At 60.5% G+C, this 22,706-nt stretch overlaps 6 protein-coding genes across 6 annotated transcripts; 3 read left to right on the top strand and 3 right to left on the bottom strand.

Moving 5' to 3' along the window:
- Positions 1-278: 278 nt before the first annotated feature.
- CcaverHIS019_0307750 (uncharacterized protein) lies at positions 279-9,721 on the top strand (the record flags this gene model as incomplete). The annotated part of the gene is made up of 10 exons (XM_060599259.1): positions 279-328; positions 389-873; positions 927-1,003; positions 1,157-1,226; positions 1,591-1,876; positions 1,948-2,234; positions 3,355-3,513; positions 3,577-5,258; positions 5,295-6,753; positions 6,795-9,721. The coding sequence occupies 10 exons, from the start codon at positions 279-281 to the stop codon at positions 9,719-9,721; spliced, it is 7,482 nt and encodes a 2,493-aa protein (XP_060455970.1).
- A 286-nt stretch (positions 9,722-10,007) lies between these two features.
- On the top strand, positions 10,008-11,807 carry CcaverHIS019_0307740 (uncharacterized protein; the record flags this gene model as incomplete). Its single annotated transcript, XM_060599258.1, has 4 exons — positions 10,008-10,408; positions 10,512-10,796; positions 10,903-11,519; positions 11,572-11,807. 4 exons carry the CDS (start codon positions 10,008-10,010, stop codon positions 11,805-11,807), a joined length of 1,539 nt encoding a protein of 512 aa, XP_060455969.1.
- A 78-nt stretch (positions 11,808-11,885) lies between these two features.
- Positions 11,886-12,978, bottom strand: CcaverHIS019_0307730 (uncharacterized protein; the record flags this gene model as incomplete). Its single annotated transcript, XM_060599257.1, has 4 exons — positions 11,886-11,966; positions 12,077-12,223; positions 12,416-12,535; positions 12,568-12,978. The coding sequence occupies 4 exons, from the start codon at positions 12,976-12,978 to the stop codon at positions 11,886-11,888; spliced, it is 759 nt and encodes a 252-aa protein (XP_060455968.1).
- Positions 12,979-13,180: 202 nt separating this feature from the next.
- Positions 13,181-15,127, bottom strand: CcaverHIS019_0307720 (uncharacterized protein; the record flags this gene model as incomplete). Its single annotated transcript, XM_060599255.1, has 1 exon — positions 13,181-15,127. One exon carries the CDS (start codon positions 15,125-15,127, stop codon positions 13,181-13,183), a length of 1,947 nt encoding a protein of 648 aa, XP_060455967.1.
- Positions 15,128-15,321: 194 nt separating this feature from the next.
- On the top strand, positions 15,322-19,455 carry CcaverHIS019_0307710 (uncharacterized protein; the record flags this gene model as incomplete). The annotated part of the gene is made up of 5 exons (XM_060599254.1): positions 15,322-15,340; positions 15,374-15,834; positions 15,868-16,466; positions 16,499-16,969; positions 17,679-19,455. The coding sequence occupies 5 exons, from the start codon at positions 15,322-15,324 to the stop codon at positions 19,453-19,455; spliced, it is 3,327 nt and encodes a 1,108-aa protein (XP_060455966.1).
- Positions 19,456-19,687: 232 nt separating this feature from the next.
- On the bottom strand, positions 19,688-22,164 carry CcaverHIS019_0307700 (uncharacterized protein; the record flags this gene model as incomplete). The annotated part of the gene is made up of 2 exons (XM_060599253.1): positions 19,688-21,742; positions 21,781-22,164. The coding sequence occupies 2 exons, from the start codon at positions 22,162-22,164 to the stop codon at positions 19,688-19,690; spliced, it is 2,439 nt and encodes an 812-aa protein (XP_060455965.1).
- Between the last annotated feature and the right edge of the window lie 542 nt (positions 22,165-22,706).

Raw genomic sequence — 22,706 nt, 5'->3', positions numbered from 1 at the left:
TGATTCGCTTCGACGTGCAACGCCTGTCGAGAGCGTACAATGTCGCTTCAGCCGATTGGACTGAGCTAGCTGGAAAGGGTTAAGCCATCAGCGGAGTTGGCCGCCAGGTGGGCTGAGGCATTGGTGGCAACTGTTAATGTAACGACTGCGGAATCGGAGTCACTCCAAGCGCTCCCCCACTACCCAACCACAGTTTGGTATTCCCACCCCCTCATCTCTCATCTTGCAATCTCTCCATCACTTACCCCCATAACTTTATCACCAAAGAACACTCAAACATGTCCTCAAACCCAGACACTCGACCCCTCCCAGACGGCTGGGTAACCCAGTACGTCACCAGCGGGTCACTGCCCACCATCTCGCCATCCATGACAGAGCTAACAGCCAGGCTCAACACCCAGTACGGTACTTGGTTCTACGTCAACACAAAGGCCCCTGGCGGACCGCAGTCCCAGTGGGCGCACCCGGCGGACGACAAACCACCTCCTCACGAGTTCGCCTCCCCATCCGGCCCGCCTCCAAGCCAGAACGAAAAGTCATCCTACAACGCGGAGAAGAGCGAGTATGGCCAGTCTTCGCAGCAAATCCCCTACGACCAGCAACAGCAGTATGCACAGCAGCAGCAGTACCAGCAGCCGTACCAGCAGACTCCGCCGCCGCAGCAGGAGAAGCGTAGCTTCCTCTCCAAGCTCACTGGCAAGTCATCTGGCCAGCAGCAGGGATTCCCAGGCGGCTACGGCACTCCGCCGCCGCCGGGCTACGCCCAGCCCATGGGTTACGGCCAGCAGCCGATGTACGGCGGATACCCGCAGCAAGGCATGTACGGTCAGCAGCCCATGATGATGCAGGGCGGGCGCCGTAGGCCTGGCATGGGTGAGTGTCGCGTAATCAAAGCGCTCGATTGAAGCAACGGCGCTAACCTCCAGGTGCTGGTGGTGGCATGGCCCTCGGCGCGGGCGCCGGTCTTCTTGGCGGCATGATGCTCGGCAATGCTATGTCGGACGTGAGTACCTAGAAGCGTGCTGCAAACATCCGTGTTTCCCACTTCCTCACACGCCTCCACCACAGGTGGTACACTGGGCCGCACTTGTCACCATCACATCTCCCCAACCCCTCCAACGCCCTCTCTCGTTGACGAGCGCTGCTAACACACCAGAACGACGGCTCCTATGCCGATGGGTATCAGGATGGAGCAGGCGATTTCGGGGGCGGCGGCGGAGATTTTGGTGATTTTGGCGGGGACTTTTAGCTGGACGGTCCAACTCCGGCGTTGACAGGGGCATCTTGATCTCTGAGCAGACTGTTTGCGCCGCTCTAGACATCCATTTCGATTTATTGCCTAGTCCGTCTAGCTCTAATCCCATACACGGGCATGTTTTGCAATGTTGTTGATCTTGCAGTAGGGTGGAGTGGACGCGCAAGTGTTGGGCGAGGGATATATGCGGTGGCTGCACGTGGCGGTTGGTTGTGACTACCAGGTTATCAGGATGATATGATGTCACAGTTAATGTGGTGGTGCAAACAAGCATGACCCTATGAATATGTGACTAACCGCTTCTCAACTGTTCCACTTGTCGCACAATGACTTAGGCCCGATGTCAAAGCCCAAATCCTTCACAGACCTCAACCCCGACGTACTCTTGCACGTCGCCGATTTCCTCGCACCCCCTACCTGGGCGCTAGGGGTGCACTGGCTCAATGGTCCGCAGCCGCTACTGAGCAATGCGGACATACGCGCTCTCCGCTCGACCTGCCGGCACGCCCGCGACGCCCTTCCTCCTCCCGATCTCAGTCCGCGCATCAAGAATGGCTTCAACGTGGGCGCCGAGCTTAGGTGCTGGGCTCAGGCGCCGGCGGGCGTGTTGGAGCGGGCCAAGTTAGTCGGAGTCTGTACTGCTTCTGCCTTCCCTCATCCCAACCCCGCTAGACAACACCTATTCATGCCAGACGCATCACTCTCCCATCATCGGACCGACGCCAGGACGACCTCAATTTTCCGACCGCGCAATCACGTTTCGACGACTTCACCACCTTGCTCTTTCGCTGCCCGAACCTCACCACACTCGACATTGCGCACAGCCCCTTCTGCGTACATGACTCGTATGGTCTGGGAATGATACGCGCCTTTGCCCTCACACTGCCCCACAACCCCAGCCTCTCGATATCCACCCTCAGCGTAGCCCTCAAATGTAGGGTCTGTGCTCTGGGGCTCACGCGCGTCCTCGCGTCCTGGTGTACGCTCACCTCTCTTCGTGCGAGCGTCATGTGGTTGTACTCAACCCCCCTCATTCTCATCCCTCTTGTCTACCATTTATCGGCCCTACGCACCCTTCATTTGAAGGTTCCAGACGACTGGCAATTGACGGCGATACTCCACGCCCTGAGGCCGTGTAGGTTGCTGAGGGAGCTACACGTTGCGCCCTACGGAGCGAGCCGCAAGGTGGCCGTCGTGGACAACTTGGGCGATGTGCCACCCGTTGTCGGGTCTATGAATGGAATGGGGGAGGTTACAGAGGAGTTCCTCACCGCGCTCAGCGCCTTTGATCTCGAGGAGCTCGATCTCTGTCTCTCCCCTGCGGCATTTGATCGCTCCCTGGCGGACTTGGAGGATGGTCCGGTGTGGTGTGAGGGGGCCACCAGGGCAGCAGAGAGACTCATCGAGGCGTGTCCTACACTCCGTCGCGGATGGTGGTGGATCCAGGTGGTGGATCTGGACTACGGCCAACTCAAAGGGTATAAGCGCTGGAACTGGACGGTTGAAGATGGTGAGGTCACACTCTCCGACGAGCCGCATCACCTGTCGCCAATGTTGGTCCGGAACCAGGATGGTCAAGGAACGAGTGTGGATATCCCATCTGAAGAGTGGAATTAATGTACAGTATTCTCTCTTTTGTTTGTTATTGCATATGCGATTTAGTACTTTGTCATTTGACTTTGGGTATTATTGTGCCTGATTAACCAACATTACGACGCGTGGGTTTGTACAGTGAGCATCCCTGTGGCCCTGTGGCCCTGTGACCAGCCGTCTTATTTACCCTGAATGATACATTGTCATTAGGACGCGTCTGACCTTTTGCTTCAATTCCCTCCAAACCATTTCATTCAATCCCACTCTAAACATCCAAACCAAAATCACCATCATCACCTTCCTCTCTCATCTTCTCTTTCCTCGCTATCATCACCATTGGTCCACTAGCATACCATTGTCTCTCTCTCTCTCTCTCACTCCTCACCACTCCAACGCCGTGCAACACCCTCCAAACGCGTCATCTCTCCAGTCTTGATTTTGGCCAACCAGGCCACTGGACCGCGCTACTATCCCCCACCCTCCTCTCCGTCTTCACAACATGCCAGCCATCCCCTCGTCACGACCATCCGCGGCACCCTTCGTCAGCTCGAAGACCTCACCCTCCGTGACAAGAACACCCATCACGTCAAAGTACGCGGCGTCAGCCTTCACCACGCCCTCCACCGCCAGTTCGACGCGGCCATTACACGCGACCAAGGTCGTCCGTGAGTCGCGAATGCGAATCGACGGGAATCGCCGTCTCATACTTGTTCCACTAACACTTCCAGCTGGTACTGGTACGGAAAGGCGGAGAAGTGTTGCTTTCGCGACGCAGAACCAGACCAAAGAGTTTGCTAAGGACTCGCCCATTGTCCCTGAGACAGCCCCACCACCATCAATTCGCTCATACTCACCAGCCACTAGCTCACCTCTCCCATCCAGCGACCGCGCGTCATCACCATCGGGTCCACGACGGCCCATCCTCAAAGCCAGCGACCCGTCGTCCATTCGCGTGGCGCGAACTGTGCGCGAGGGCTCGTGGGCCAATCGCGAACCAGCTAGGAGGCTCGTCGTCGGAAACCATCCAAAAGGCATGGCGCGCGGAGGCTCCCTCGCTCAGCTCTGCGACACAGCAGAGGACGGTGTCGCGGGCAAGCTGCCCAGCGACGACGATGTTCCTGGCTCGGACGATAGCGCAGGCGGGGCTGACGCGCCGGGCGGCGACGGGAGTGACGAGGAGTCGGAGGAGATCGAGTGCATGCACCCCACATCTCTCGTCAGCGTCATCCTTGAAGGCGCCGAGGACCTCCTCACCCTCGAAGAGGCGTACTGCACCCTCACCGCCAAGATGCGCGAGGTGTTGTACAGCATTGGTCCGGTGACCGAGGATACGCAGCTGCACCTGGACACGGTCGCCGAGCCCATCTCGGATGAGGCGCCGGCCCTCGTCCGCGCCATGACGCGTGACCTCAGCCGTCTAATGGGCAAGGTTCCACAGTCTGAGCACTCGCAATCGTCGACACCGTTCCGCGGTCTGCAGCCAGAAACCAGGCCAGCGACAGCACGACTTCCCCCTTCGCCATCCAACACGCCATCAAGGAGGGGTTATTCCGAGGCCGAGATTCGGTACCGCCGCGAGGCGTCTAGTGTTGGTGCAGCGGCTCTCAGATTCCTCGCGGCCCTGTTCAGCTCCCCACGCCTCTTCAGTGCGTTCTCCGAGGCCGACCTCATCCAGCTGCTCGAGCAGGTCATCATGATCCCAAAGACACCAGTGCTGCCGACGCCCATTCCGAAGCGCACATACTCGTTAGCGCTCTCAGTAATGGCACACCTCAGATTTCCATCTCGTTGGGTCGCGCAGGTCCAGGACAAGATCCTCGACGCGCTCGACAGCGCCTGGAACACGCTCGGCAACGGCGGTCCTCCTTTCGCCTTCAAGGACTCAACAATGGTCAAGCGCGAGGCTTTCCACGCTCTCTCTTCCCTCCTCCGCTACTACCCGGAGATCATGGTCCCTGGATACCAGCGCTACCTGGCCACCTCGCTGCGCGCCGTGTCTGCGACGGACATAGAGATGCGCCGCCTGGCCTCGGGCGCTGTCTCAGCCTTCGTCAAGGCCCGCTACCAGCTACTTGCCGACGCCGAGTTGGCAGTGCGGTTCGAATGCGATGACCACGCCACGTTGGAGTGGGAGGACATGCGGAACCTGGTCCGCAAGAGCGAGCAGCACACGATCAACTTCTTCAAGACCATGGCCAAGTTCTCACCAAAGCGTTTCAACGACACCAGGTCGGATAAGGGCCAGCAGATGCGCTCTGAATGGAGCTCACTTGAGGCGGCGTTCAGGTCGTTAGTCGGCAAGCCCGAGGATGTTGCCTGGGCCTGCTCGACCTGGGCAGCTGTCGCAACTCTACTGGGTTCGTCGTACAACTCATCCCCATTTGTCCTCCACATGGACCACATCATGGACGTGAGTTACTCATTGGCGTTTCCGAACTGACAACAGCGCTCGCTACAGCCGTCAACCAACTCGGTCCGTCCCGTTCTTGCCTGCACTGCATGGCAGCACGCCATCCACGCCTACCTGCTTGCTGGATCCTCTTGTTCCATTTCCGACGGCCGCATGGTACGCTCGTTCAACCCCTTCATCGCGTCGTCGGGGCAGGATGTCACCGCTCGCGTTAACAGGATCATGTTTCCCTTCAGGACGGCTGTGCAGGAGGCCCTCAACGTCGACAATTTCGCGCGCGCGCTCGTCGAGTTTCCCGAGTTCCGCAACGAAAAGCGTTGGACGTGGAAGCGAGCCGAGAAGCCGCGCAAGACGGCGTACATGGTCTCAGCCGGTTCGATCGCACCGGCCATCGTCTACGCATACAGCACGCTCGCGCTCGACCACGAGGACCCGACCGCCAAGGAAGTCTCGCGGCTCTCGGGGTTACCGTCCTCTGACGGCGTCGCGCCCGATCTCACGCCCGAGGAACTTCGCCTGCCGCGGCTGGACAGGACATTCGAGCTTATTCTCTTGCCCATCTTGAAGCAATCATTCCCGATTTGCGGCGTCGACCCGCTCAAGAACCAGGCGTGGTCGATCCTAGAGGCCGTCACTGCTGAACCTCCCACCCCCACTCCTCAGAGGTCTATCGACCGACTCCTCTCGTGGCGGTACTTTAATGGCGACGTCGTCCACTTGGAGGCAACGGACCCGACACTCGTGCAAGAGCTGATCCGCGCGTTCGAGGGCGACCGCATTAAACCCTCCGAGATCCCGGCATGGGGCAAGCTCTGGGTCGCCAAGAGACTAGGCAAGCTTCTTACCCTATTTGTTGACGCGTTCGATGGCATTGGCGGCATCAACAACCTCAGCTCCGTCGAATGGGTGTGCAACGTCGACGGCATTGTGCTCCTCCCTCAGACGTTGTCGCATGTGTGGACCAACCTCCTCTGTGCCATGTCAATCACCCATGTCCCAGAAGGTGCGGCGACGCCGCTCTTCAAGATTGGCCTGTATGCTGTCACGAAGACGCTCCTCGAAATCTTTGACCGCGATCCCGTGGAGTACATGCCCATCTGCTTGCTCAACGAGGATGGCCATTCGACGCTGAGCCCCTCGGCGATCCGCCTCGGCGTGGTCATGCACCTCATCCGCGTAGCCGAGGAGGTCCTCGGTGAGCGTGCGCTCGGCACAGTGCAGATCGAGTCTCCCACTCAGTCCCGCACCCTGGAGGAAGACGAGGCTTTCGGCAACCCCACAGTGGCGGGACATGTCCTCAAGCACATCCTCCGCTCCAAGCACTTGACGCAGACTATGGACGACAAGACGCGCGAGCGGTTCAGGGAGCTCGTCTCGTGGCTCCTCCGGATCGGGTCTAGGCAGAACACACGTATGCTGGGACATGTCGCCAACGCGATGCCGTGGATCTTCGAGAACCACGAGCGCCTGCATTTCGACGTCTGGCGTACACTCTGTGAGCTAAACCCTGACCCAGCGAGCCCAAGCTAACACCAGCCCTTGCATGGATCGGCGCGGTTGACCTGCAGCCTGCGGACACGGCGGCCAAGACCAACTACACCGGCGACTTGTTGGTTAGTCTCCTCTCGTGCCCGTTCCGCAGCGAGAGCTCCGACTCGGTCTGGTACAATACCCCAGCCGACGAGGATCTCGCTGCGTGGGACTCGCTTCTTGAGACTACTGTCTTGCGCTTCCGCGCCAAGCGCGTTGGCTCGAACTTTGGCGTCCTCGAGACACTCGCCGCCCACTTGGAGGACTTTGCAGCTGTGTCGGGTGACTATGTCGAGACAAAGCGTCGCCTGGCCTCGCCGACCATGCTGCACTGCCTCGCGGTCGCGTCGTCCAAGGTCTCGTTGGTGCCTACTGAGCACTACCACGCGTCGCACTTCAGCATTAACGAGAACTATGTCCCCGTCGACTTCCTCAGTTTCATCTCGTCTGTGCTAGACGCATCATACCCCGCTGCCGAGCCGGGTGCAGTCGCTCGTCTTGTCAACACCGTCTCAGACGTCTTCCGCGCGCTCCCGGCCAACGCTGTGCCCGACGTCCTGGAGCCTCTTCGCACGTCGCTCGTCATGTGGATGAAGGACGAGGAGAAGGCCGCCGGTGGTGACCTTGTCCACGAGCTCGATGGGTTGTACATCGCCATCCTGAGCGCGATCACCCTCGCCATCGAGAGCGGCAGCATGCCTGCCTCGAGCGCTACGATGAACAGCCTTATCGACATTTATGCTCCACGTCTCTCGTGCGCTCGCAGTGCTGCCGTCCCCACTGCGTTCCAGGACTTCTGGCGGCGGTCGTTCCAGCCTGCGGGCCGCCTCGAGTACTCGGACGACGTCGCGGGATTCCTCCAGGACGTCCTTACCGCCGTGCCGGGTCTCATCATTGTCGAGGGTCTGTACTCTGACGAGTCACAGTCGTGTGCCAGCGACCGCTTCCCGTTCGCTGGATCTGTCCAGCCGCAGATCGCCGAGCCAGCTGTCACCCAGGACTCCGAAGACATCGTACCAGAGACGCAGAACAGCCGCGGCGAATACGAGGAGGAAGCGGATGAGGCTGTCGACCTGTCCCTCGACGAAGCTGAAAGCCCGCGTCCGACGCCTGCGAACCCGTCGACCGACTCTCACACCGACTACGACGCCGACGTCTCGCAGTCGCAGCCGCAGCTCAAGCGGAAACCCGAGGTGCTCATTGACTCGTCGCCGTCTTCGGCCGGGTCGACAGACGTCTTCGGCCCCAAGAAGCGCGCCAAGAGCACGAAGACGAGTCGCAGACGCACTCGGTCGAAAGCTGCGCGCTCGCGCGCCTCAAGCCCCGGCGTAGGCAACGACACGGTCATTTTCGGCACGGACATCGAGGACGAGCCGACTCCCCCACGCCAGTCGCGCGACGCGAATCGGCCCGAGTCGATTTTCGGCAAGCTCCTGCGCCGCGTGCCAAGCATTGGCTCGTTCTTCGCCGAGCACGTGCCCGCCAGCTATGAGCTGGAGGACACGGACGTTGACGAGGACGAGCCTGGAAACAACACATACGAGTCGATCAACGAGGAACATGTCGGGAACAACACGTACGACGAGTCAGCGAGCCAGGGCGACATTGTGGACGAGTTGCGCAAGGAGCCCGTCCAGCCTGAGGTCGTCCTGTCGGCGCCAGTTGTGACGGACGAGCCTTCTCCCGCCGAGATGGACGTCGAGTCCGTCGAGCCACCAGCACGCAAGCCGACACCCGCAGCCCGCGTGATGAGGCGCTCGCAGAGCAAGCAGTCGACGCCTTCGCTCGAGCCGACACAGGTCAACTCGGAGCCCGAGTCGCAGGTCGAGTCGCAGTCTGAACCGCGCAGACGCTCCCGCCGCGTTGCGAACCAGTCGCTCGCAGCTGAGGTGCGGCCCACACACTCACGCAAGACCCCAAGTGTTGAGCCCACTATAGCCGAGGAGCCCGAGCCTCAACTGGGAGTCCGGCCCGCTCTTCCTGAGCCAGTCACCAGGCTCCGGTCAGCTGAGCCAGCCTCCCAGCCCGCCGCCGCCCAGCCGGAGAAGGGCCAGTCACAGCGCTCCACACGCTCATCGGCCCGCCGCAAGCGCGAGTCGGAGAGCATAGTCGAGGAATCCGCCAACCGCCGTCCCAAGCGCCTACGCACGACTGCATCTGCTCCGAACCCAAAAACCGAGGCCAAGGATGCGCGCTCGCTCCGCCGTGAGCGGCGGCAGACGGTGTCCAGGACGACCAGTGCTGAGCCTCGGTCGATCGAGGAAACTCCAGAGGTGGGGGAGCCTAAAACCCAAGTCGGGGAGCCGATCGAGGAGGAGCCCGCCGAGGAGCCTGCCGAGGGCGACCAGCCCATCGCCGACGTTGCGGCCGTCGGCGAGCCGATTGAGGTCGACGCCCCAGAGGAGCAGCTCGAGCCGGAGCTCGAACAGGAGGAGCAGATCGAGGTCGACGAGACACCTTCCGACGTCGGCTTCTCTACTGTGGTCAAGGACCTCGCCGGACAGCTCGACCTTGAGGAGCCTGCGGACCGCAGCGAGGCCATTCCCTCTGCGTTCCAGGATGCGCCCTCTGTCCTCGAGGACGGCCCTTCTGCCTTCTTGGACGCGCTCGACCGTTCTGAAGCGATCCCGTCGGCCTTCCAGGATGCTCCCACCCCGACCCGCCCTGCTCTTGCACGTATTCCAGGCCCCGCCTCTGCCAATGAGGACGAGGAGGACGAGGAGGAGGTCGAGCGCCTGACTGCCCAGCACCGCCTCCTCGCGACGCTGGACGCGGCCGTGGGTGACGATACGGCATTGGTCAACCTCGACCTGACCGGCGCCCACGCGGTCCTTGGGTACGCGCGTCGGTTGCATGACGCTGCGATGGCAACTCTGGCTGCGTTTGCGCGTGAGGGTGAGGCCAGCCGTCTCCGCCGCACGCGCACTTTATAGTAGTATCAATTAGCATTTTGCATAGTTTGGTAGTTTGGTAGAAGGCAACGTAGCTTGTTGCAATGTATTGTACTTGTTGCTCTATGCATCGCGGAGCGGGTTGGACTTTGCATTGATGCTGTTCGTTGCAGCTTCCAGCTTCCAGTAGTGTACTTTGATTTGTGGTTTGAAACCCAAACAGAGTGGGGCAGAACTTCTCTCCTCCACCTTGACCAATTGTTACCCCGTTTTTCTTCCTGTATTCTTCACATCTCCAACCTCCACATCAGTGGTCCACTTTGACACAATGTCCTACTCCCCGCAGATGGACTTGACCCGCGAGCTAGAAAACCAAGCTGCCGTCGAGGCCGTGGCAGCAGCCGTAGCCGCGCAGGACGACTACCCTCCCCAGCCGGGCCATGGTCCTCCTCCACCACCTGCGTACGCGCGCGCCCGACAGGCGTTCCCCTTCGGCCCGCCGCACAGACAAGCCCCAGACTCGCCGTTGAGTAATGCACAACAACTCATGGTCCTCCGCGAGTTTTATGCCCGGAATCCGAACCCGAGCAAGCGCGAGCTGGAGATATTGGCCGAGAGGACCGGGAGGCCGTGGAATAAGATTAGGGAGTATTTCAGGCAGAGGAGGAACAAGTTGCGCGGACTGAGTGACTTGGAGGGGATGGAGGAGCCGGGAAGGGCTAGTAGCTGGTACGTTCAACACTTGTTCTCTTCTCGTTGTCTTCCCCTTCCCCGCTCCCTCCCCCCCTCCCTCCCTCCCTCCCTCCCTCCCCCTACCCCAACCTAACCCCAGGCTCCAAGTCACGTACCGTCCCGGACCACCCTCGGTCTCCGTCTCCCAACTAACCCTGTACAACGCCTACAAGTCGCGCTTTGATCCGTACTCCACCTCGGCCCCGCTCCTCGGCGGACAGGAGTTGATACAGCTCGCATGCTCTACCTTCCCCGGGTGTGAGATGGCGCGCGATGATGGCGATTACGTACTTCGTGGGCTTAGGGATAAGGATGGGGCCGTTATCGAGGCTGAGTGGGATCGCGGGGTTGATGCCATGGTTGAGCCGTTGCGGGGGACGACTTGGTAAGTGGCGAAAAGGTCGAGCCGGATGGTGGGGACGCGCAGACCAGCTGCAATCCAGGTAACCTGAATGTAGCAGCTGCTCTTGTCTGGCGGCAGCTGACACCAGGCTCCTCAGCAATTACCAGCACCAAGGTGAAGGCGTCGGGCCCTCACTTACCCAAACAGAGCTGTACACCGCTTATGCGGCGCGCTTCTCCTCTCTCCTCCCTGTGGCTGAGGAGGAGGTGGATCAAGTGGACCAAGCCGAACAGGTTGACCAGGTCGGCCACGAACAGGTGAACCACGAACAGGTGGACCAAATCCAGGTCGACCAAGTCAACCAAAGCGAGGTGGACCCGGTAGAAGGCGAGGTGGATCTCAGCGAGCTCGGCGTCGAGCACGCCGAACTCAAGGACTTTGAGGCCAACATGGGTATGGAGGGGGACATGTTCCTGCAAGATGCCGAGCACGCCGAGCACGCTCAGCGCGGTGAGCACGCTGAGCACACCGAGCACAACGAGCACTCACAACCCGACGAGCCTGACGACTCGGATGAACGCGTGCCGCCGCGCATGCTCAATCCCGTCGAACTTATTGCACTTGCACGCATGACGTTTCCGAAGTGCGAGCCGGCAGTGGATGAGGATGGACGATTCGTTATTCGCGGACTGGAACGGCGCGAGGGCGTCGAGAAGGGGCGGGGAGTCAAGGCTGCCGACATGTTCCCTTTTGCGCTTGCGAGCGGTGAGTCTCCGATCAATTCGGCTTGAGTGTTTTCTTTGGCAGCTGACGCCAGTGCCTGCACCTTCTGACCCTGCGCACCCGTTGACGTCCATACTCAAGCGCAAGCTTGCGCTACTCAACCCCGAACCCGACGAGCCGTCTAAGCGCCGCAGCGGTATCGGAGTCAACATTGCCCTCGACGCCGAGCCCGAGCTCACCGACGAGGACAGGGAACTGCTCGATGGTCTCCGGCGCTTCCGGTACTCCAAACTGGGGCGCGAGGTGCGCGACACGTGTGTGCAGCAGTAGCCATGTTGTATATAGAACAAGTGTACATCACGCCATGTAGTCATACTCTATCTCTACCGTGGCCGCGCACCATACCCACTACTCTGTACATGGTCGTACCGCGCCACGCGCCCGCCAGCAGCGCTCGTGGGCCGACTCCGCGACGGGATCCCCGTACCCCTCCCAGCAGTCCCAGTCCCAGACGCAGACGCAGCCGGCCGCCGCGTCCCAAACCCAGAGCTGGCGCCGAAGCCGCGTCCCCGTCCCCGTCCACGCGCTGCTTCGCGCACCCGTTCACGTTCCCTTTCTCGCTCGCGCTCGCGCTCCTTCTCCGCCTCGGCCTCGGCGAGTGCTTGCTCGGCTGCGAGTCGCGCGTCCTCCTCAGCCTGGAGGGAGGCAATGCGGCGTTCGTCAGCTTCCTGGATAGCGGCTACGTCCTGATGTCAGCTGAGATCGGGTACAAACAGCTTGACAATGAGATGGCAGATATATGATGAGGTAGAAGGGTGGGAGAGGGGCGGATGGAAAGAGAGAGAGAGAGCAAGGAAGGGAGAAAGACGGCAAGGGAGAACAGACGACAAGGAGAAGGAAGAAAGGGGAGAAGGAAAAGGGAGGAAAGAAACACCCACATCGTGCATCCCCGTCCACTTGGGATTCAACAGCAGCTGCTTGGTATGGTGCGTCTGGCTCATGAGGCCGACATAATCGTCGAGCAACCGTCGACTCTGCTTGACCTTCTCCTCTAGGCGCTGGAGTCAGTCCAATACTCAATCTCACGCACCTGGTTATGCCCCTTTACCGCTTCAAGGGCATTAAGAAATCCGTCCATGACGCCGTTGATGCGCCGCAGATCGGAAAGCGACCCGCGGAGTTGCTCGTCGCGCGCGGCATCGTTTCCCCCCTCTTCATGATCAGGTCGCGGTCCGGGAGTCGGGGATGAGCGAGCACTCGATCTCGCACTTGATCTCGTACTTGATCTAGCGCTGTCGTCTTGGGCGAGGCTCGCTGTCAGGCTTGAATCTTGTGGCCGGTATGGGGCGCGTGAGGACGACGCCATCGATGGAGGGGGAAGACCTAGCGGGTGTGCGTCCCCGTCAAAGGTCTCGTCCGCTAAGGAGAGGTCTGCGAGTTGTAGGGTCTCGTCTTCAAAGTCGCGGAGAGGGCGGAGGGTGAAGGGTGAGTCGGCGTCCATCGTAGGTGGAGGTGTGGAGGATGTTGCTGATGAGAGATTCATTCCGATCTCGACGCGTTTGTTTTTGCCGCCATCCGAGCGGGTATGCCGGCTATTTAATTCAAGGTGCCTCGTTCTCCGCCTATCCTCGTGCCCTCCCTCCTGCGTTGATTGTAATGTAACCTTGCATAGTAGTACAAGATGCAATGCATCTATTCATCCTCTAACCCCAGTTGGGAGGCTCCTCTTCCCTCTCCAGCTCCGTTGCTCCCTTGCGTTCCCTCGCCGATGCCTTCCACCCCTTCCGGCGCTCGGCCTGGAATGCCGCGCGAGGGAGGTACTTTGCAAACTCGTCGAGGTCGCGGTACAGTCGTGCGAGGTAGGTGTGGGCAAGGAAGGAGCGCTTGTTGCGCATGAATCGCAGTTCCTTTGGCGACACATCTGGTGGGGCGAGGACAATGCGCTCGTGCTCCCCCCCTTCCACGACCTTGAACTCGCAGTGCGGTGTCTCGGAGGCGGTCACCACCTCGATCTTCTGTGCCGTCCAAGCCACTACCTTCTCGAGGAGTGACACGGTGCGCTGTGCATGCCGGTCATACGCCTGGGTGTATTCCGCTAGGGCGCTGGCGAACCATTCGGGCGATATCCTCCCTGGCCGAGGCAGGTTGATCCTCTCCGCTGGAGGGGTGGCCAGGTACACCGAGAGCCATGCCGAGTCGGTTGCCAAGGCGTCTGCCACGCTTACTTCCAGGATGCGCTGGAGGAGGCCCCACTCGTCCTCCCTGCGCGCAGCCCTCAGGAGGAGCACTACCGTGTCCGCGTCGTAGCGTTCTTTGGCCGCGGGTTTCGAAGCGTCGGCGACGACTTGCAGAGGCCACACCGGCTTCGGGAGGTAGTCGGATACGGAGCGAATTGTCTGGAAGTCAGGTGGTGAAGTGGATGAGATGGGATCGGATGCATGAGACGGCGTGGGTTCCCCAGAAGGTGCAGGCGCCGACTCAAAGTACGCGGCCCTGTTCATCTTGCGGCCCCACCAGTTGGTGCGGTCGGGATCGCTCTCGGCCTGGGCCGTTGCGTTCGCGAGGTTCGGCACGTCATCGTCCTCTTCTTCTTCAAAAGCCCGTTTGTTGGGTACTGGTGTTTCGGACGTGAGCACGTCAAACGCCGCGAACAGCTGGTGCGCGTTCCTCCCGGACACACTGAGGTGGTCGAGGACGGCGTTAAGGACAACGGGAGGCATGGCGCGGAACTGGCCAGGTGTCTCGGCCAATCGGTCCGCCGAGCTCGGAATGGCATCAATATCGACGCCGTACCCCTTCTCCAACACCACGCGGAGGATGCGGTGGAGCGCCTCAAATGCGTCCTCGATCCGTGCGGTCTCCAAGCTCCGCTGCCCAACGCGGTGCATGAGCGCTGCGAGGTCGGCGCTCGCCACACACAGGATCCGGTGTGTGATGGGAACAGTCTTGACACTCGGGTCCTGGAACACAGTAAACGCGTCCCAGAATGCTCGGTATGCCGTGTCCAGCTCGTCCGGTAGAGGGGCGACGAAGGCGTCGCGAGCATTCTTCGCCCACCGCGACACAGTCCCCAAGCGGAGCTCGGCAAACTCGCGGTCCTTTCGCAGCTTGGCCGGCAGCACCTGCCAAATCGACTCGACGGCGCTGACCGCGCCGACCTTGAGTAACGTCTGGAGGATAAAATGCCAGTCGGCGCGGGTGTCAATGTCGCGCTGGACCATCTCGGCAATCACGGTTCGCAGTTTGCGGCCCCACGTGTCGGCGAGCGTGTCGTTCATCGCCTTGCGCTTGCGTGGAGAGGAGCGCTGCACCGCGCGCCATCCAGCGTCGTGCCGAGGGACGATGGCGCGCAGGATCGCTCGCATGTTTTCGGGAGAGAGTGACGCGCGCTCCAGTGGTGACAGCGACGTATAACTCTCGTAGACGTCTGCGCGTGCTCGATTAGTTCCTCGCTCCTTGGCGCTGTTGACAAGCGCGTTCATCTGGCTGGAGAGCTGGTCGGGGGGGAGGGGACGGAGGCGGCTGGCTTCGGCCAGCTGGCGATGCTCGCGAGCAGCGTGTGCTGGTGGTGGTGCCTCCGCGACAGCGGCAGAGGCCAGCTGTCGCATCAAGGAGGCACGCGAGGGCCCGGCGAGGCGGCGTGTAAGCATCGCGCGGGATGTCGCACAAGATGTAAGTTGTATGGTGTATGGCTTTTCAGAATTCGGCCAAAGTCGAGCTGTAGGCCAGTTCCAGCCGTGATTGTGCCTGAAACCTGACGTGGACTTTTTGGTACTTGTTTCCACTCAATGGGTTACAACCAACTTCGGCCAGTTGCCACCCAACGTCAACCAAAACACACGCCATGGACCTCGACGAGCTCGGTAAGCTGTTATGGCTGCACTAGCTAACACCAGTCATTGACAACAACTATGTGCTCGGAGGCTCGGATGACGAGCGCGAGCGCGAGCAGAATGCGCTCCTCCACCAGCAGCTGGAGCGGCGCAACCGCATGCGCTCGATGGCCGTGCCGACCGATGACAGCAAGGTGCGAGAGCGGCTGCGCGCGTACGGCGAGCCGATCACGTTGTTCGGTGAGGGCCCAGGGGACCGCCGCGACCGACTCAAGACGGTGCAGGAGCGCTATGAAGTGATGAAGGGGCGTCCGCTGGCGATCGACAGCGACGGCGAGAGCAGCGATAGCGATGAGGGCGAGTTTTACACTGAGGGCAGCAACGAACTTCTGCAGGCACGCAGGAATATTGCGCGATATTCGCTCGTTCGCGCGAAGCGGCGCATCGCGCGGCAGCGCGTCGAGAGCAGTGTGCCTCTGAGTCGCATCATCAACATTCGCAAAGAGGTGTTCTCTGAGCTCCAAGTGAGTCTATTCAAGATGTATAGCTGATGACAGACATTCCAGAACCTCGGCTCGCAGTTCGGCGACGACCGCCCACTGTCCACCATCCGCTTCTCGCCGAACTCGAAGCTCATCCTGACTACAAGCTGGACGGGCACGAGCAAGGTGTGGGACCTGCCGAACTTGAACCAGGTCGCTGTGAGGCGCGGGCACGCTGAGAAGATCTCGGGTGCCGCATGGCACCCTGACGCGACCCTCGGCCTCTCAGACAGCGCGGCCAACTTTGCCACTGGCGGTGCGGAGGGAGACGTCAAGCTGTGGTCCATGGACGCGGAGAAGCCCATCGCCACGCTGTCGGGGCACACGAACCGCGTGGGCCGCGTCGAGTTCCACCCATCGGGCGCGTACCTCGCCTCGGCGGGGTTCGATGGGACATGGCGGTTGTGGGATGTGGCGACGCATAAGGAGCTGCTTGTGCAGGAAGGTCACAGCAAAGAGGTGATGGCTCTGGCGTTCCAGGACGACGGCGCGTTGGTCGCATCAGGTGGCTTCGACGCCATCGGGCGCGTGTGGGACACGCGTACCGGGCGCACAGCGATGGTACTCGACGGACATGTCAAGGAGATCCTCAGCATGGACTTTGCGCCCAACGGGTGAGCCAGTGGTCTAGGCAAGCTGACATAAGGTTCCAAGTGGCAACCGGCTCTGGAGATAACACTGTGCGCATCTGGGACTTGCGCGCACTGCGCACGCAGCACGCCATCCCGGCACACAAGAGCAGCGTGTCTGACGTGCGCTTCTTCCGCGCGACCGGCGAGAACCCGTTCGTCGCGCTCGGTGCGGAACAATTGGGTGGAGAGGAGAACGGACACGCGAACGGCAGCGAGATGGACGTCGACGGCGAAGAAAAGGAGAAGGAGGAGAAGGAGGAGGAGCCAAAACCCGAGACACCTCTCCCCCGATCCGGCCTCTTCCTCGTGACGGGCGGGTTTGACGGACACGTGCGCATGTGGAGCGCCGACGAATGGGCACCGGTGCGCGACCTGGCCACAGACGCGGGCAAGGTGATGAGCGCGGACGTCAGTGGCGACGGGCGTTTCATCGCCAGCGCGAGCTACTCGCGCAGTTTCCACCTGTTTGGCGGCGACCATTCGTTGTAGGTGAGACAGATGATGTTGACGTGTGACTGCGTGGACCATTCCATGGTCTGTTGACCACTCACTAAAACTGCCAGTGGCGTTCTGTGGCAATTGATTCGGGAGAGACTGATTTAGACTGAGTGCGACGCGTGAGACTTTCCTCTACCAGTTCCCTAACATTTAATCGAGTCAACTCAGTCAATTCATCCCATCCATTTCTGTCTACCACCTTGCGCGTTAAACCATGACCATGCGGTGCCACGCCTCGCCACCGTGGCGATACCACTTATAATGTTCGCAACGACCTCTCTCAATCTTCCTTCTTCCAAACCTCCATCCTCGTCCTCTACCCCAGGCCTCCCTCTCGGCCTCCCCCTCGTCCATCCAATCCTGTCACCCTACTCACTACCACATTACACTTGCCCCCCTGCCACGGATGTTGTTTCCACTCCTCTTCCCTGTGTCCGTCAGCTTCAAACACGCACCTTCCTCTTCCTCAACAGAGAAATCAATCTCACCGGACTTGTCCCTTCGACTCCTGCCTCCTAATCCATTCAGCTACATCCACAACACGTCACCAGCACCCTTTCCCAGGCAGCGACCCTCCGTCTTGTCACCCTCCTGCTTCCAACGGCCGCAGACCATTGTAAACCGCGCGTCTCTCGCTCCCACAGAGAGCAGCAAATTTGTGGTGAGGAGCAAGCTGGAAGTCCCAAGACGGAACAGGAAGCTTGAGCTTGCCGAGGCCCAGAAACTCTGGGATACTGTCGCATTCGGCGATTTCGCAGAACAACACGCCACCCTGGTGCTGGAAGCGCAGAGGCTCACCAGGCTCATCGACACGTGTCCTATCACTGGCGACACTGAGACTCTCTTGGACACAGACGCGCTTGGAGTAGACTCGGACAAGGACCCTATCGACACGTACGTCACCGATACGCTTGTGCGAGACGCAGAGGCCTGGAGAGATCTCAGCATGGAGTTGAACGGTGGGCTCGAGGCGGATACCGACACAGTCATGGACAGCCGGGAAGAGTTTGAGGATGGCGACTGTGGTCCCAGCCCCGCAGTAGCCACACACTTGACCGACGACCCGACGGACGTGGACGACAGCAACGCACATGGGGATGAAGGGGACAGGCTGCGCGTAAACGACCGCGACGATGATGCCGTCTGTAGTTTCGGCGGGAGCTCGACGTTTAACATAGAGTTGCCCCTCCTTCACCACATTCCAACCCCTCCCTCGCCACGGCCGAGTCAAACGGAACACCTTGGCGCTGCTCTCCCACCCGACACGCCGCTCCCACCCGACACGCCGCCCCCACCCACGCCAAGTCTCCGCCCAATGGATCTCGGCATGTTGGTTGCTCTACCGCAAACCATAACCCCTCCACATGGACCCAATGCGCTCATGGCCGGGCAGGGCACTAGCCCCACGGAATTCGGCATTGTCGCGTTGGGCGGCGACGACGACGGCAGCGACGACGACCACAGGGCGATCGGCCCTGGTCTGCATCCCATTAGCATGTCGTCGTCGCGCCCATCGACGAAGCGTTCGTTGTCTTCCACGGAACCGCGTAGGAGGATATCCTCGCGTCGCTTGCCGAGAGGGCCACTTCCTTCCCTGCTTCTGCCACCGATCAAGCTCCCCCCTCCGTATGATGCCGCCCCGGAACCCAGATCACCCACCTACTGGACATCGTTGGTACAGTCTAAATCCCCCAAGATCTCCGCCGCGCCAATGGAGCGCAGTACTGCCCAGCAGGAGAGCATGAGGGATCCCCAGGCCTCTTCTTCGCCGTCTGAAAAGCTGCCCATCGGCTTCCTTCCCTACGGTAGGTCCAAGACACCGGCAACAAAGACTCTACAGCGAACCCATCGTCGGGAATCCATCCCGATCAGCCCCAAGACCTGTGCTAAGATTGTGGTTAGCACAATGTACGCGCGCAACCTCCGTGACCGCAATTGGCCCATCGCTGTGTGCATCGACACTGGAGAAGACGGCAAGTACAAAGGATATTTCGCTCCGTGTGCGACCCTGGGCCTCAGTCACTTTGTCTTCCCGGGCTGGTCCCATCTCGAGGTGGTGATATTCCACGATGCGCATATTGCGCTCCTGCGCGGCTCGGGGAGGGCTCGCCTCTTCCTCCCCTGCGTCGAGTACATCCTCGCATTTGGGCCGAACCCTCCTGAGACGGAAGAACCGTGGGAAAACATGGCCCAGATCGTTGGAAGCCTGATCCGTGTATTTGAGCAACGCGAGGTCAGCCGCGTCCAGGTAATCATTCCTTTTGATGCGTGTGGTACGCTCCTCCCAACCTTGGCGTGTGCAAAGCCTGGGACGACCTCTATGTCACCAAGGAGCCATGACTTGCCCTCCATGGCTCGGCACTTGATACTGGGCGACAGGTCAACGGATGTCGAGATCGACTTTCTCCCCGTTGAGTTGTTCAAAACCGGCTGCCCATCCTGCGGCCACCATTGGATCAGGACCTCCTTTTGACCGGACAATACTGCCTGGAACTGGGATGCGTCGAGGCACTCGATACTAGCTGATGAATCCTTTTGTCCCGTTCACGATCTATACATGCAAAGTGGAGCACAATGGCCCAATAGTGTGTGTGTATTGTGACAGTGGAATGCGTGGGATACGAAGAGGGGTGTACAAATACAATTGCAGTTGCAGATGGCAAGTCGCTCTCGTGCTGGGCTTCACAAACAGACTGGTGACTCGGTTAGACCTTGCGCTTGTCCTTGCGTCCGAATCCGCTGAACTCTTCTCGTGCGACGAGCCACATGGCTGTGACGCTCACGACGTCCTTGAGGTTCTCCTCCGTCAGGCACACCTCGTCGCGAACCCGCGCGGCAATGCCGGAAACAGGTCCCGACTTGTCGGCAGACGCCGGAACGTCCGTGAGCGACAAGCCCTTGAGCACCGACGGGACCCTGAGCACAGCGATGACTTTGGGGTGGTGCGGGGCCGGGGTGAGGGTCGCGAGCAGCTGGCGGTAGCCCGTGCGCTTGACCCACACGCTGCACGCCCATGGAGTCTCGCTGTCCTCGGGATCCGAGTCGTAGCCGTCATCCTCGGGCGTCAGCGGCTGGTCCGGCTCGTGGACGGCGGGCACGACGCCATGCTCATCCACGTCGAGGTTGACGAGGGTGACGTTCACGTCGGCGGACGCGGCCTCATCCGACGAGCGTGTTGTCGGAGGTGATACACGGCGCTTGCTCGGGGCAGGCGAAGGTGGTGCTGGCCCCTTGCGAGCCTTGATGGTCGCGTCGAGGTTGGTACGCTGGCGCTGCACAAGGTTGATGCGCGATCCGGCGGGGCTGGCGCCCGGGGATGGACTCGGCAGCAATGGGCGCGTACGTCTGAGGAGGTTGGCACCCTCTGACGCCGCTGGGTGGCGCCGGAGGGCCGCGATCGCGTCCTCGTTTGTTGTGCAGAACCGCATCTTGACCCACTCGAACACGACCTCATCGGCGCCATCACCCGGTATCGAATTGCCAACCATATCGAGGCCCGCCGCCGCAGCGGCGACGATGTGCGACGCCCATCCCTCCATGTTCTTCTTTGCCCATCGGCGAACCGTCCAGGTGTAGCCCACAGGGCGGCCAGACCGGACAATGTTCATCACGTCCGACTCTAGTCCTTCGGGCTTCGGCACGTCGCCGATGAGGCCGACAATCGCGCCGTTCATGTCGAGGTTGGTCACGGACGAGTTGCGTGCCATTATATTCGGCGCGAGACCGAATGTGGGATGCCCAATCTTCTCAAGCTCTGCAGCGCCGTTGAAGTGCACTGCAGGCGCCAATGGAGGTGTGGACGGGACCTTGAGGCCACCGGCCACATCAGGATTGAAGTAGGAGGTCGATCGCGAAACGCTTCCTCTTCTTGGCGGCTCGATTGGCTCAGCCGTCGCGTGGCGCTTGCGGAAGATCTTGCCAAAGAACTTCTTGGGGCCCTCATCTTGCACGCGGAGGCCATGGGCATCGACCTTACCAGGCTTGCCGCCAGTCTCGATATTCGGTCTCTTTACGTCTTCACGTGTTACGGCAGGAGAGAGGAGCGACATGTTAGAGATCATTGACGCGGGACGCGCGAGTCTCCCGCCATTATTGGGGTCGAAAGATGGCCGGGGGGAGTTGCCAGGAACCGAGCCCACTGCGCTACCTGGGAGAGGGAGCCACACTTCTGACGGTTCGAGGATCCCAACACCGTTGATGTCGAGATTCCGCTTGAGGAACTTGGCCACCCGGCTGTCGGTTCCGGCGTCCGTTACGATGGTCGGCTGGACCACGTTGTGCACCGAGAGGTTGTAAAGTGGGACTATGCGCTGCTTGCCCGAGACACTGCTGACCATCGAAGCATTGCTAGTCGAAGTTTGGGACCCGGTCGATGATCGCCGCCGGACGGTCGGGGCCTGATTCTCAGGTAACGATGGAAGGTTCGGAGCACCAGATGCCGCTTCAGAAAGTGGTGCGTCCGACGTCACGGACCCCGATGTCGTCGATGCAGCGACGTCCGATATGCCGTTGGGGACCCCGTCGCTAGCCAGAGACGTCTCAAATGATTGTCTGGCTGGCGTAGAGGGTTCTGACGCTTCTGCGGCGGCCTGCGCTGCGGGCAAGGTGGCTGTGGGCGTTGGGAGGGGAGGGATCATAGCCCTTGAGGCCGCGTCCGAACCTGCTCTAGGCCGTCCAGATTTGGCCGGCATGACGAGCTGGAGCTGCAGGTTCAACGGGTTCTTGGACGAGGTTGGTGGAGGCTTGACGAGGACGAACGTCTGGGAACAGTCAGCTAGAGCCGTGAATGGCAACGCACCTCGACACGCCCTTTACGTCGACCGACCGCTCCCGCGATTCCACCGGAGCCACGGCTTGCGGAGCTGAGACCCCGGCGGCGATTGCCCTCCACGTTTGTTCGTTGCCCATCGCCGTCCACACCAAGGTTTGCGATGACGACACTTGCCTTGCCAGGGCGCGATGGGCTCGACCCGGACGAGGAGCTGCCATCTGGGTCTGTCCGCAGTGCGGGTCGAATCGGCGTAGGCGACCCTTCTCCGGACTCTGGTTCAGCCACGATCGTCTTCTGAGGCGTGCTGGGGTTGGAGTTGAGGGTGAAGACATCAAGGCCCTTGGAAATCATGGAGACGAATCTAGACGCGGTTCCTTCGTCGGCATTTAAGGACTGAGCGTTGGCAGCCATCGAGTTGGAGGAGGAGGAAGATGGGAGGTGTTTGTTCGACGTGCTGGTGCTGGTGGTAGGAGATGATGGTGATTGTGATTCCTGTTGAGCATCGTCATTATTGAAGATGTTCAATGGGTTTGGGAGGTTTGAGAGGCCAGGGATGGCCGAGAGGAAGCCGCGGGACATCGTGCCACTCGAGGCTCTAGCCAGACTAGTCAGACTCTTTCAACCTTTGGGCTGAAGGGAATGACAGCGCGACAGGGCCCAGGTTGTCACGACGCACGATGCAGGATCAACTATGCACGGCTTTTGCCCCCACCAACGCAACGTCTATTTCAACGGCGGCCAGGCCTCTTAATGAGCAAGGGTAAGAATGGGACCGTCTGGCACGTCAAAGTGGAGGACGCGACGTGTGACGGGAAAGGGGGTGAAGTGTGGATTGAGACGTGTCGTGGTCGGGATAGGACTAGTTGAAATGGGTATTTGGATAATGATGATGATGAGGAGGAGGTTGAAGGGGAAAAGGTGAAGGGAAAGGGGAAGGTGGCGTCAAGGATGAA

The sequence above is a fragment of the Cutaneotrichosporon cavernicola genome (genome assembly GCF_030864355.1).
Source record: "Cutaneotrichosporon cavernicola HIS019 DNA, chromosome: 3".
NCBI classification, from domain to species: Eukaryota; Fungi; Basidiomycota; class Tremellomycetes; order Trichosporonales; family Trichosporonaceae; genus Cutaneotrichosporon; species Cutaneotrichosporon cavernicola.
This window is presented reverse-complemented; position numbering and strand designations above follow the sequence as displayed.